At 48.9% G+C, this 13,194-nt stretch overlaps 4 protein-coding genes across 4 annotated transcripts; 2 read left to right on the top strand and 2 right to left on the bottom strand.

Annotated features, from left to right (window-relative positions):
* Positions 1-1,984: 1,984 nt before the first annotated feature.
* Positions 1,985-3,677, top strand: N7446_001280 (uncharacterized protein; the record flags this gene model as incomplete). Its single annotated transcript, XM_058510029.1, has 4 exons — positions 1,985-2,075; positions 2,291-2,663; positions 2,715-3,029; positions 3,146-3,677. The coding sequence occupies 4 exons, from the start codon at positions 1,985-1,987 to the stop codon at positions 3,675-3,677; spliced, it is 1,311 nt and encodes a 436-aa protein (XP_058375565.1).
* Positions 3,678-4,045: 368 nt separating this feature from the next.
* On the bottom strand, positions 4,046-5,836 carry N7446_001279 (uncharacterized protein; the record flags this gene model as incomplete). The annotated part of the gene is made up of 2 exons (XM_058510028.1): positions 4,046-4,677; positions 4,753-5,836. The coding sequence occupies 2 exons, from the start codon at positions 5,834-5,836 to the stop codon at positions 4,046-4,048; spliced, it is 1,716 nt and encodes a 571-aa protein (XP_058375564.1).
* Positions 5,837-6,422: 586 nt separating this feature from the next.
* On the top strand, positions 6,423-9,456 carry ysh1 (cleavage polyadenylation factor subunit YSH1; the record flags this gene model as incomplete). Its single annotated transcript, XM_058510027.1, has 5 exons — positions 6,423-6,575; positions 6,632-6,729; positions 7,035-7,369; positions 7,423-8,883; positions 8,942-9,456. The coding sequence occupies 5 exons, from the start codon at positions 6,423-6,425 to the stop codon at positions 9,454-9,456; spliced, it is 2,562 nt and encodes an 853-aa protein (XP_058375563.1).
* A 132-nt stretch (positions 9,457-9,588) lies between these two features.
* Positions 9,589-11,244, bottom strand: N7446_001277 (aminotransferase, class III; the record flags this gene model as incomplete). Its single annotated transcript, XM_058510026.1, has 5 exons — positions 9,589-9,904; positions 9,971-10,423; positions 10,477-10,823; positions 10,879-11,181; positions 11,232-11,244. The coding sequence occupies 5 exons, from the start codon at positions 11,242-11,244 to the stop codon at positions 9,650-9,652; spliced, it is 1,371 nt and encodes a 456-aa protein (XP_058375562.1). The 3' UTR covers positions 9,589-9,649.
* Between the last annotated feature and the right edge of the window lie 1,950 nt (positions 11,245-13,194).

Raw genomic sequence — 13,194 nt, 5'->3', positions numbered from 1 at the left:
GGTGCACGAAGTCCTATCCGTCAGAGGAACGGTAGAAGAAGAAGAGATTGGAGGAATTTACGGCCGATGGCCGATGATCGTTGTGCGCGACTCTCTCGAGAGGAATGGGCTTGGAGGCAAGGATACGCCAGAGAAGCAAGTGGAGATGCAAGATCGAGGGAACGCGAAGATGAAGGACACAGAATGAATCAAAAGTGCATTTCCTCAGAGGAAAGCTGAGATCATTGAACGAGGCGACATTGGAGGGGGAGAAGACAAGAGATGGGAGAGTCGGAGAGTTGGGGGACGTAAGAGCGTTGCCGATCTACGCGGTAACCTCGCCTTGATAACTCATTTTTTTCATTACATTTAGGACTAAGCCTCATTTTGATTGACCCGAGAGACTATATATGTCTCTTCTTCCATTCACAGAGGCCTCTAAATATGCCTTGGCCAATTTGACTCTTGGGGGTTCTCTATACAGGCTACGGTACACCTCCGGCCACAAGGTGAACGGGCCTCCCAAGGAGAAACGATCAGCGGGATATTATGGCCTCATTCCAGTCCCAATCGCACACCCGGAATGAGATCAAAGGCGTCTAGAGAGGGTCTTGGTCCGCCACCGGGGAGCACGTCCAAGCCCTGGCTTTAGCCGAACCATCCAGTCCACCAGTCCACACAATCCCCGCAAATCATAAAGAACATGAGTCCCATAATATGATTGAGACAGAAATATGTCAAATCCATTTCCACAGATTTCCACAGGGCGTGGAGAAACATAAAAACCAGCGTGAAGGGCGGATGTGGCTCACCGTAGACTCTCCGCATCATCCCTTCAGGTGACATTCCAGCTGACTCAGTCGTCCTTTATAGCAGAGATAAGACAAAGACATCTTGGGAGTACAATATGACCATATGAAACTATGACCATATGTAAATATGACAATATGGAAATATGAAAGGATCTCCGGAAAGAATGGGGGAAACGGCCACTTAAAGACAATCTAATTATAAGGTTGAATCAGATATTGAATGGTTCAGCCTGCGATTGTCGGTTTGCCTGAAAGGTAAAAGTGTAAGGATTCTCAGCAGAACTGGTGTAAGCTTTGAGACGAAGCATCGCAAAGTAGTGAGGTATAATTAGTAGGGAACATTCTGATATAGGAGATGTAGCCGCGTTGGTGGTGATGATCGCAATAATGGCATATCTCAGATAGAAAAGAAGAAAGTTGGTGGATCCGATTAACGTTAATCGTCCGACATGATAATAAGCCTAATTTCTGAGATTGGGTGGAATTATTGCAAAAGAGTTCTACTATAAGTCGATAAACTTGGTGGCACTAGGAAACTATATATCTTCAGGTTAAACGGTTATGTTCACCGCTTCTTCCGTCTAATTTCCTGTCGAAAGAACGGGTATTCTAGTTAGAATTTTCATTTGCTTTTAACCTTACAGCAAATAAGAGGGATATGCATATACGCTGTGCCGTCATGCTATGTTGCGCTTCTGGAAGCTCGAGCTGCCTCGGGGGTTATTTCCGAAAAAAACAAAACAAATCCGATTTGCCTCAGCCAGAATGGACATGGAAGAAGAAGCTAACATGTTTCAAGCTATAAAAGTCTCCACAGGAAAGCGGCAATCTTGCTCTGGGCTTAGCACCCGGTCGCAGTGTTGCCCTAATGGGGTGTGGCTGTGAGGCCCGCCATATTTTCTGGCCCATGCTTAGCTCTTTGGACCATTCTATAATATTGTATGGTTAAATTCGCACTGCTCTAGGGCTGAGTGGGGGCCATTTCTTTGGGGCCTAATTCCTACCAGCTGCATACCTATAAGAGCATGCTTCGCGACTGGAGGGTGGTGATGACCTCCCTGGCTGAAAGCCAGCCATGGTCCTATATAAATTGCTGCTGTTCTGCTGGTGCTACAACATTGTTTACCCCAATACAATTATTATTTTCGTCTCAGAAACCCCTTGACATCTCATATAAATAACGTCTTGACATCATGTCATACCTAGGATCAAAGGCCGTCAAAGGTCTTGCAGCAGGCATAGGTCTCAGTTTCGGAATCTATATCTGCACACAAGGCAAAGAAGGTGCAACAAATACAGTTAAACGAGGAAGATAACCAGCCAACAAGGAGTCTCTCAGAAGGAGCACACGCGACTCACATGAGCATGAAGGCGGACATCTCCCCCAAGAGAGAACCGCGATAGACTCCTTGGAAGAGCGGTCGGAGCTCGAAGAGGCCCAAGACGAACTAAGGCGCACCCCAGGAGACAAAGCCCTCCAGACTATAACGAAGCCCAAGAAGCCGTTGACGAAGCGAGTCTGGCTCACCGGTTTGCATCTGAGTATCCGCCTCCCGCATACTCGCCGACTGATGACACCCCCGTACCGCAACTACCTGCGCCAATCCTCTTGCCTCAGCGCAGACCAAAGAACCGCAAGCGCGGCTTCGTTCATGCGTATGCACCGGATCTTGCCGACTTTGGCATCGATCAGCCTATGTTCTCTGATTTCCTGAATACTGCCGAGAAGGCTTGTCAGGGAGCGCGTTGGTTGAATGCAATTAACCTGGCATCGATTGGAACGATGTTTATGCCCAGTGCTACGGGAATTGCTGTGTCTATTGCCATCCAAATAGCTACTGATGTTGCAATTGCTGTAGATGGAGCCCGGAGGTAAATCGTATATCGTTGATCATCGAGAGATCGACTAACGTGTTTGACCAGGACCAACACATTCTTCGATAAGATGAATCAAGAGTTTTTCCAGCCCCGTGGTCTCTTCTGCCTGGTAATGACTTGGAATCCTGAGTTACCGGATGCCCCATCTACTACTTTGGGTTTGAACTCCCTGATCTTCAAGGCTACAGATAGAGGTGGTTCAGACATGCTCAGCCGTCTTCGGCACAAGTTCAAGTCCTCCGACGGGAAAGGATTTATCTTCCCCGAGATAGCACCTTTGGTATTCCCAGAGCTTGACCAGCTGGCCTCGGACGAAGATGCAGAAAAGAAGCTCTCAAAGACCAAGAAGAAGAGGAGTTCGTGAGCAACTACTGGGACAAGCGAGCCCAAGCTAAATTCGTGAGAAAATGGAGTATCTATATAGAATCTCATTCATTGCTAATGCTATAAATCTAGGCCACAAACAATCCTGACAGTCATTTAACCCAAGGACCAAAGCCTACATTTACCTCGTGCTATGCCGATCCCAATCACCCTGCCAGCAGCGGCGACCTGCTTGCTCTGGTGACTGGAGGCCATCTCTCTATGGGCAAATTGCAGAGTCTGAAGGGTGCTCGTCCTGGTCTAGGGCGTACTCGCGGTTCATACAATCAGGATCCATACGCCAGCCATAACTACTCTTACTCGCAAAATGAACCGCGGTCTAACCCTTCCACTCCTCATGCTCCTCATGGGCGACCTCTGGGGAGGGGTATCATTGGAGATTTGAGGGATGCTCGAGACTCCCGCTCTCCCAGACAAAGAGGTCCGTATGGCTCGAGTGTGTACGAGGCTCAAAGTGGTGAATACAGAGTGTTTGATCGAACAGCTCGTGGTGACCGCGGGCAAAACATTGGCCTTCTTACGCCGATTGCGAAACTGCGTCAGCAAAAGGTCTTATACTTGGCCATTGTCAATATGCCGTCTGAAGCTGAAATGGCCCAGGCTCGTGAAGCTTTGGGTGCATGAATGTATAGAGGATACGGGCTAAATTGTGAGCGTTTTGATACATTTCAATATCAAAGCGAGCTTCTACGTAATACGTACGTAGCAGGTCATTTCGAGTGCGTATAAATTTAAAGGAGTTGACATATCGAAGGGCGACAAGACATAATAAAGCGAGGTACAGAAGTTCCTCTGTCGCCAACGAAAGATGTATGCTCAACCTGTAGATGAAGAAATCAAAGAACATCGCCCTTCACCCCGACAACCAACGCCGCCCAGAACACACAGATAATGCAGAAACTCCTTGTCGAAGCCATAGTGAACATAGCCAAGACGAGCGTAGAAAAGAATTAGAGACACAAGAAATAAGATTACAAACATTTATGACCTGATTAGTTCCCACGGTCTCGATCCTCTTTGGGGTCCTTCAGATAGCCCTTTTGCACGTGTTTGGTACCCCGTCCATCAGCCTCCAGCATGAACAACACATCTCTGACTTGGATACCCGCCCCCTTTTCTTGGTCTTCGCGCCATGTTCCGAGACGTCGGTGGCTCTGGCTGGGTGCTGATTCCCCGGATCCAGATCTTTCTGGACCAGCAGTTGGAGTAGAAGGAGCTGGACGCGAGGGCGATGAGAACCCACTGGCAGGACCACCGGACTTCAGCCATGAGTATGATTTTTTAGCACCGAACATGCGACCAGATAGCGCCATACGCGCCGTCTCCACCGATTGCTGGTGCTGTTGAGCTTCGCTCGCTTTGGAGTCTACCATCTTCTTCGCCTCCTTCTTCGTGATGGATTTCTTGTCGAAGCTGGGCGTCCTGTCGCCCATAGGCGTCGAAGGTGCGGACCCGTTGATGTCGGCGGACTCGACTCGACCGGCTTCGCCAAGAATAGCATTGCTATTACGTTTGGCACGCTTGGCTGCACGTCTTTCTTCTTGCAAAGTTTCCCTTTGAATAAGTATGCGGAACAGCTCTGCGTTGGATTTTGTGCCAGATGATTCAATTGCAGAATGGGGGCCTATAAAAATGTTAGCAACAGATCAATAATGAACAAAAAAGTCCAGCAAATTATATGTTACGGAGGGTAGCATACGCTTCACAGGAGTTTGTGCGTTCCCTGCAGTCGGCCCAAGGGGTTGCGCGATGTCTTTCCACTCCGTGGGAACTGCGCCATGAGAATGTGCCCGGCGACTTCGAGCGAGAGACGAGGAATAGTCAATGACACCTCGTAGTCTTTCTTCGCAGGAGATCGATAGAATGTTCAGTATGTCGACAAGAGGAGCACCATCCTGGTTGAGAATTGTCTGACCAGTGCGCACCACAGAAGACCCATCTGGACCAGTGACTTCAATAGGCTGGGGCCGACCTGGAACAGGATGGAAAAGACCCTCAGCCGGAATTCGGACACCAAGATCAAAGCCTCGCTTCTGAAGCTTCTGCTCAAGAAGTTTTGTCAATAAAAACGGCTCTTGGATGTGGTATTGCGCCCGTCTTGCTGCCACAGTATCCTCGCGGGTCGGTTCATTAGGATCTTTGAATGGAACGGGTGTTTGCGAAGACGGTTCGGTAGTGAAAGAATCATTCGTTATCGCGGGCTTAATCTGAGGCAATTCACCGAAACTGTTGGAAGCTGAAAGCGTTCCCGAAGTAGACACTTGAGAATTGAAAGAGGTGTTGATAGGTGGCGGGTGAGGCATCTGGAGTCCTCGCTGGGGTGGCTGCGCCTGCGCATTCTGCCCTGAAAAGCTCCGTGTGAGAAATGCCTCTTCTTCTCTCACATCAATGCCAGATGAAGCCAAGACATCCGTCAGTTCAGCTGCATCCGTTGTCTTATCCACCGGGCGAGAAGGAGGTCCCATGGTCCCAGGAGGGGCCGGGGGAGGAGGGGCGGGTGAAGTCATATTGACATTCATATTCATGTTAACCGGTGCTCCGTTCATCTGGGCTGGATTTGGTGGAAGCTGCATTGCGCCAAAGCTCGGGGAACCGTAAGGAGACTGTGTCTGGGAAGGCGGGAGAGGCGATAAACGAGGTCTTTTTGATGGAGGGGGAGCAGCGGCTCCATTCACGGGAGATGCAGCCGAGTTGGGAGATGGCGAGGAGACAGGCGGGGAGAAGGGCTGCGTAGAGAACGGCGGCTGGGGTTGCTGCTGCTGGGGATGCCGAGCTTGCGCCATGGTGACGGCACAGTGAGAATATGATTGTTTTAAAGATGAGAAGGGTCGCTATTGCGCAGATCCGGGGTGGTCTTCAATATGAAGAGACGTCCACGCGTGGCCGTTGAAATGAGCAGATTGCTCGCACCACCAGCTTCCAATAGCTGTAACCATCTCAATAAGTGTACTGGGCCATGGAGGCGACACGCAAATTGACCAGCAGTTGAGTTTAACGCGAAAGTGCCGGCAGGGTGAAGGGAGAGGGTTGGGGTAAGGGAGCTTTTACTGCGTGGCCGAGTTTGCTCCGCGGATCGCGACCAGCACGTGACGAATGTTTGACTAAGCGCCAAAACCTCCAGGGCTCCTTGCTCTTTCAATCACCCGTCAAGTCGCATAACATCATTTCGTTGACGTCTTTATTTCAATTGCCAGGCAGCTGCATCTTTTGTTGCTGCGTTGCGCAGGCCATGGTTGTTGCGATCAGCGCATTCTGAGATCTAGCACCTCCAACCTCCACCGCGGGCCTCAGTGCCCAAACAGCTGTTTTTCGGACTCAACTAGGACATATTGACATTCATTTCCCCTCATTTGATCTGCCTACGACAAAATGGCGGCCAAGCGCAAAGCCTCAGCTATGGGCACAGCCGTGGATGACGAGCCCGTTGATCCATCAGATGAGCTCGCATTCTATTGTCTCGGCGGCGGAAACGAAGTCGGCCGAAGTTGCCATATTCTGGAGTACAAGGGCAAGACAGTCATGGTAAGTTAAGGTTGCAAGCAGTGGCAATTCAAATAACTGATCTTTGTCTCATTCAGCTTGATGCGGGCATGCACCCAGCGAAAGAAGGCTTCTCTGCCCTTCCGTTCTTTGACGAATTCGACCTGAGCACAGTGGATGTTCTCTTAATCAGCCAGTACGTGCTTCCTTCCTTCTTTGCTTTACATGAATTACAGTCTGTGGGAAAGTGTTGGACCCTTTGTGCAGGTTCTAACATCACCCGATGTGAGGCTTGGGTTGATCTGGCAGTCTACTGCCGGGACCTGTCTCGATCGAGGCACATATTTTTTTCCCTGGATATATATGAGAACCCCAATACAATTGAATGTCATGCAAATATTTCTTGTATTCCTGTACCCTTCGAATTTGCTGAATTTGAGTGCCTTTGATCTTGTGTGTTTCTCCATGACCGTCGCAGTGCTAATGGTATGCTCTCCATAGTTTCCACGTCGACCACTCCTCAGCCCTTCCATATGTTCTCAGCAAAACCAACTTCAAAGGCAGAGTCTTTATGACTCCCGCCACTCGAGCAATTTACAAATGGCTCATTCAAGACAACGTTCGAGTCAGCAACACATCCTCTTCCTCTGATCAACGCACGACGCTATATACCGAGCGTGATCACTTATCGACTCTTCCCTTGATTGAAACCATCGACTTTTACACTACACATACGATTAATGGCATTCGCATTACCCCGTACCCGGCTGGTCACGTCCTTGGTGCAGCCATGTTCAAGATTGATATTGCTGGACTCGTGACTCTGTTTACCGGAGGTAATTGTGTTCCAACGAAAGAAGTCACCAATCATTCCACTAACCTCGAATAGACTACTCTCGCGAGGAAGACAGACACTTAATTCCTGCGGCGGTGCCCAAGGGCACAAAGATTGATGTCCTTATCACAGAATCGACATTCGGTATTTCCTCCAACCCGCCACGGCTAGAACGTGAGGCTGCATTGATGAAGTCGATCACGGGTGTCTTGAATCGTGGCGGTCGAGTTCTCATGCCGGTGTTCGCCCTCGGTCGTGCCCAAGAGCTGCTTCTCATCCTTGATGAATATTGGGAAAGGCACCCCGAGCTTCAAAAGTTTCCTATCTACTATATTGGAAATATGGCACGTCGGTGTATGGTTGTGTACCAAACCTACATCGGTGCTATGAACGATAATATCAAGCGTCTCTTCCGGCAACGCATGGCCGAGGCCGAAGCCAGCGGCGACAAGAGCGTCAGTGTCGGGCCATGGGACTTCCGGTTCGTCCGCAGTCTTCGCAGCTTGGAGCGTTTCGATGATGTTGGAGGATGCGTGATGCTTGCTTCTCCCGGTATGTTGCAGACTGGAACAAGCCGTGAACTGCTTGAAAGATGGGCACCGAGTGATCGCAACGGTGTTGTCATGACCGGTTACAGTGTTGAAGGAACCATGGCCAAGCAACTGCTTAACGAGCCAGATCAGATCCCGGCTGTTATGTCCAAGGTGTCTACTGGGCATGGACGAGGCCGCGTTCCTGGAGCGAATGACGAGGATCAGAAAGTTATGATTCCTCGTCGATGCACCATTGACGAGGTCAGCTTCGCGGCCCATGTTGATGGAGTTGAAAACCGCACCTTCATCGAGGAAGTTGCTGCGCCAGTTGTGATTCTTGTCCATGGCGAGAAACATCAAATGATGAGACTGAAGTCGAAGCTGCTCAGTCTTAATGCCGACAAAGCAGTCAAAGTTAAAGTCTACACACCAGCAAACTGCGACGAAGTTCGCATTCCGTTCAAGAAGGATAAGATTGCGAAGGTTGTGGGAAAGCTAGCAGAGCTTGCACCACCCTCAGAGGAGGCTGATTCCCAGCTCATGGCTGGAGTGTTGGTCCAGAATGGGTTCAATCTATCGCTGATGGCCCCGGACGACTTGCAAGAGTATGCTGGGTTGACGACCACAACCATTTCCTGCAAACAGCATATCACCCTCAGTTCTGCGAGCATGGACTTGATTAGATGGGCCCTTGAAGGGACGTTCGGAGCCATCGAGGAAGTCGGCACGACCAAGAAATCACACAGCAAGAGCCAAAATGACGACGACACCGATGAGACCGTAAAGCCGGAGGAGGCCGATGAAGAGATTCCATCAGACGAGACGCAAACATTCCTTGTCATGGGATGTGTATCTCTTCATTATCATTCGCGGACTCGCGAGGTCGAGTTGGAGTGGGAAGGAAACATGATGAACGACGGTGTTGCGGATGCGGTGATGGCTGTTCTCCTCACAGTCGAGAGCAGCCCTGCCTCCGTGAAGCGTAAGATCCCAACAACCCTCTCGACGAGAATTATGCTAACCACATTTGTTGATATCAGAATCCGCTAAAAACAAGCACCACCATCACCACGACGATGAAATGGACATGCCTACCCTTCCTAATCCACACGCCCAATCCGGGCCTCAGGAAAAGCTTGCCCGTATGCTAATGATGCTGGAAGCACAATTTGGTGGTGACAACATTGGCCCAATTGAACGCCCTCGCGTCCCAGCCGATCTCGCACTCGGCCCAGAACAAGATGTAGATGAGGCTAACGAGGAGCGTATCTCCGACATCGAGGCTGCGGAAATGGACCGTCTTATTGCTATGGGTATTCCAGTCCCTGGCATCGAGATCAAGGTGGACAAGCACGTTGCGCGCGTCTGGCTTGAGGACTTAGAAGTTGAGTGTGGTAACCCCGTTCTGCGTGATCGTATTCGCGTTGTCGTTGAACGGGCTGTTGAGACTGTTGCTGGACTTTGGGCGGAAAGCTCGATGCCTCGTGAACATGCTACCAATGGGAAACTTGAGTCCGAAGCTGCTGCGAAGAAGGCGGCTGCTATTGAGGCTTAACGCTGATCTAGATTATCACATAACTTATATTTGGTTTACTTGTACAATACCGAAATGTCACCAAATGATTTGACCTGGCTACTTGTACTTAACTTTCCAAGTTTGTTCGATTCAGTTGCTACTCAACTTTAAATTGAGAAATTGACATTAATGCATGTTCTTAAGCATCGGCATCTTCCCCGTAGAAGAAAGCCTACTTCTGTAGCGTTGCAAAAACTTCCTCTAGAACCTTCTCGAGGGCGTCCACAATAATGTCAATTTCCCCCTTGGACACAATATAAGCCGGTGCAAGTATCAGATGGTCTCCTTTGATTCCATCCACAGTGCCAGAGCTGCAATACAGCGAGACGCTGTGCTCCGGCTGCAGACCCTTCTCCTGGATAAGGAATGACAAGCGGTCGTTGGGATCAAAAGGCTCTTTCGTAGCCTTATCTTTGACGAACTCGAGCTTGGAAAAAGTCAGTAATAAGTCCAACCCACTTAGCGATGAAGAAGATAATATATGATAACTCACACCCCAGAACAGGCCCTTTCCTCGAATATCTCCCACATAAGGGTGACTCTCAAATCGCTGCCTCAGCTGCTTTTCAAGATAAGCTCCCATTTCCCGGACATTATCCAGAAGCTTCTCTTGCTTGATAGTCTTCTGCACGGCTAGTGCAGCTGCACATGAGATCGGGTGGCCCTGGTATGTCTGTCCATGGCGGAACACCCCAGTGCCCTTGTCCATAGTCTGGACAATAGAGTCATCTATGAGGATGCCCGAGACCGGGGCGTACCCACCACCCAGACCTTTTCCAATAGTCTGAATATCAGGGACGACATTCTCCTGCTCCCAGGCATGCAGGGTTCCGCAACGGCCCATTCCACACATGATCTCGTCGAAGATGAGGAGTGCGCCGTACTTTTCGCAGACGGCTTTCATTGCTGGGAAGTATCCTGGTACTGCTGGTACACAACCAAGGGCCTAAAATGATTAAATTAGGGAGTTGGGTTGGAAAAGACCGAAGAAGATCTTACCGCGCCAACGACCGGCTCAGCAATAAATGCACACACAGTCTCGGGACCAACACGATGGAACTCAGCATCTAGTTCGGCGGCGAGACGGGCAACATAATCTTCGTCAGACTCCCCGTCAAACTTGTTGCGATATGCGTAGCAAGGAGAAATGTGGGATGTGTTCTTGGATAGGAGAGGCTCGAATGGTTGCCGACGCTGCACGTGTCCACCAGCAGAAAGGGCACCCAGGGTAGTGCCATGGTAAGAAGGCAAACGTGCGATGAACCTCGTACGCTCCGGCTGAGGTGTAGGGAGTTCCAAGAAATATTGACGTGCCAGCTTGAGTGCAGCCTCGATAGCCTCAGAGCCTTGGTGACAGATATCAGTCATACCCTTGTGATCTATGTCATTGAATTGACTTACCTGAGCTGACTACAAAGAGCTTGGATAGCTTTCGGCCAGTGGAGTCAACTAACAATTGAGCAAGTTCCTCAGCTACCTCAGTGCCAAAGAAGGCAGAGTGACAGTAGGACAACTGGTCCATTTGATCCTTGATGGTCTGGGTGACTCCTTCATGGCCGTGTCCCAGACATGAGACAGCTGCACCACACGTTGAATCAAGGAATTTGGTCCCATCTTCCAAGAAAATGTAGCTGCCCTTACCACCAACAGCCTTCTTGGGGATGAAGCGCGTATCTCGGTGGAGGACGGCGCTGGTCTTGTCTTCTAGTAATATGTCAGAATGAGAACAATATTGAATACATCGTGGAGCATACCAGTTTGTGCCATGATTAGAGGTGTGGTTAGAAGAAAGAGAATTAGAGGAGATAACGACTCTTATGTATCCAAGGATCTTACGTACTCTGTGTACCCGAGGCAATGCTCCTGTGGGTCTGGGTTCGGCATGCCGAGGAGAAGCCGAGCACTGGATTGGTCTGGGGTAACACTCGGACTCCTTACGCGGGGTGGGGGCTTTCTCCGCCGACTTTCCTATCTCGTTTAGTCAAATGTGACTCATATACTTGATAAGACTAAAAGAGCCGTCGGGGGTTTCAGCTTTATTTTATAGTTTAGTTTATGTAGACATTCGACTCCGATGAACTCTACGTTTTCCCACACGCGGCCATCATGTTCCTACACCCTTTATATGTGGAACAATGTTGGAATGTTGGAATTAACGGCAGCACCTCCTTTCTCACGTCCATCTCAGTGGATGTCTACCTATGAATATTCTTGAGTGATGTCCGAGTTGACCAACCTCGACGTCGATCCTCTGCCCGTGACATGGACAAACACGCCCCTCTGTTTCTTACCGAGAGCGTTTGATCAACTTGGAAGTTCATACCTAACTTTTGGCGTCTATAGAACAGATTTGACGAAGGACTCGACTTAGATATCACCCAGGCATAAACTAGACAGTCCCGAATAATTGCCCCTGGACCGCCGGATCGTTCTGATAGTAAGTCGTCTGTATGGATTGTATGTCTTGTATTTCGCTCCCTACACAAAATTACTTCTCTTTCTTAAATCCAGCCTCATTTCCGACCATTTCCAACGACGCATAGACAATGATTGATACGAACCTGATTATGTCTACATAAAAATATGATACCACGTCGAGAGAAAGGTCCTATTCAAGACCCCGGATTGGAATACTGATCGTTGGACAAGGGACACAATCATTTTAATTGGGATCAATAATCTTCAGTCAATTCAGAAAGCTCGAACGGGGTCAGATTAATCTCAGTGAGCTGTATCTCACCATCTTGCCCCAAACGAGGTGCTTCAGGGTTAGCTTAAAATATGCGCTGAGCTCTCGGATCTACGTTCTTCGCCAGCAACATAGTTGACTCATTCAAGGTAAAGGTAGTTTCTGTATACTGCTTTGATGCTATCGATATGGTTCAGATCAAGAACTTGGGAAGGTGATTTTCATTAACGTGAGATGCGATCGTTCAATCACATCATGTAGGCTGCCAAGTGCGCGACTGGTGTAAGATTCTTTATTTCCGCAAAGAACTTGAACATGGGAACCAAGTCTCAGACTATCTATAATTTTTTTAATGTTATTTTACTGAAGTACCTGAACATCGGGTTAGAAAACTGCCGTAAAATTCCATTTCCGTAACCTCACTAGGCACGCTTGATATTCTAGATATGCCAGATAATAATTACTATTCACTTCCATAAGTTGAGTTATTCTTCTGATCGACAATAGTACCTCACTAACTGCCTGTGGAGTGTTCGATCAGCTCTAGGGGAGGGGTCAAAACACGCAACTGAGCACGCGAGCATTCGCTGTACAAACATGTTCCCGCAGCCACATAGCTGCATTGATCCGCGAATGAAGTGAATGCTGTAATAGTTCATGGAGAGCAAAAAAGATCGAATAGGAGATGTTTATTTACAAAGCTACATTCTTTTCCTGCAGGGAAATAAGGAAATGTCATCAGCCACTCTGATGGTGTCAACGAGACTAAATCAAAAGATCTCGAATCAATAGATTCTACTCCCCATGAAAGGAACTTACCCCTCACAGTATTGCATCTAGATCGTATAATGGCAGTAATTGATTCTCGCTCTCGCTCTCGCTCCATATAGATCGTCGTTGTAGAGTCCTAGGATTACAGGACACATGTAGCGTAGCCGGATTGCTGCCCAAGCAAGATGCGCAGTCGAAAGTGAGATGACCAGAAAGAAAGGAGAAAAGGAGAAAAAAAGAGAAATATAAAGGCCGGA

The sequence above is a fragment of the Penicillium canescens genome (genome assembly GCF_028828765.1).
Source record: "Penicillium canescens strain IBT 15451 chromosome Unknown utg000002l_segment0_segment0, whole genome shotgun sequence".
In the NCBI taxonomy this organism is placed as follows: domain Eukaryota; kingdom Fungi; phylum Ascomycota; class Eurotiomycetes; order Eurotiales; family Aspergillaceae; genus Penicillium; species Penicillium canescens.
The sequence above is the reverse complement of the archived record's forward strand: the minus strand, read 5'-3'. Positions and strand labels throughout refer to the sequence as shown.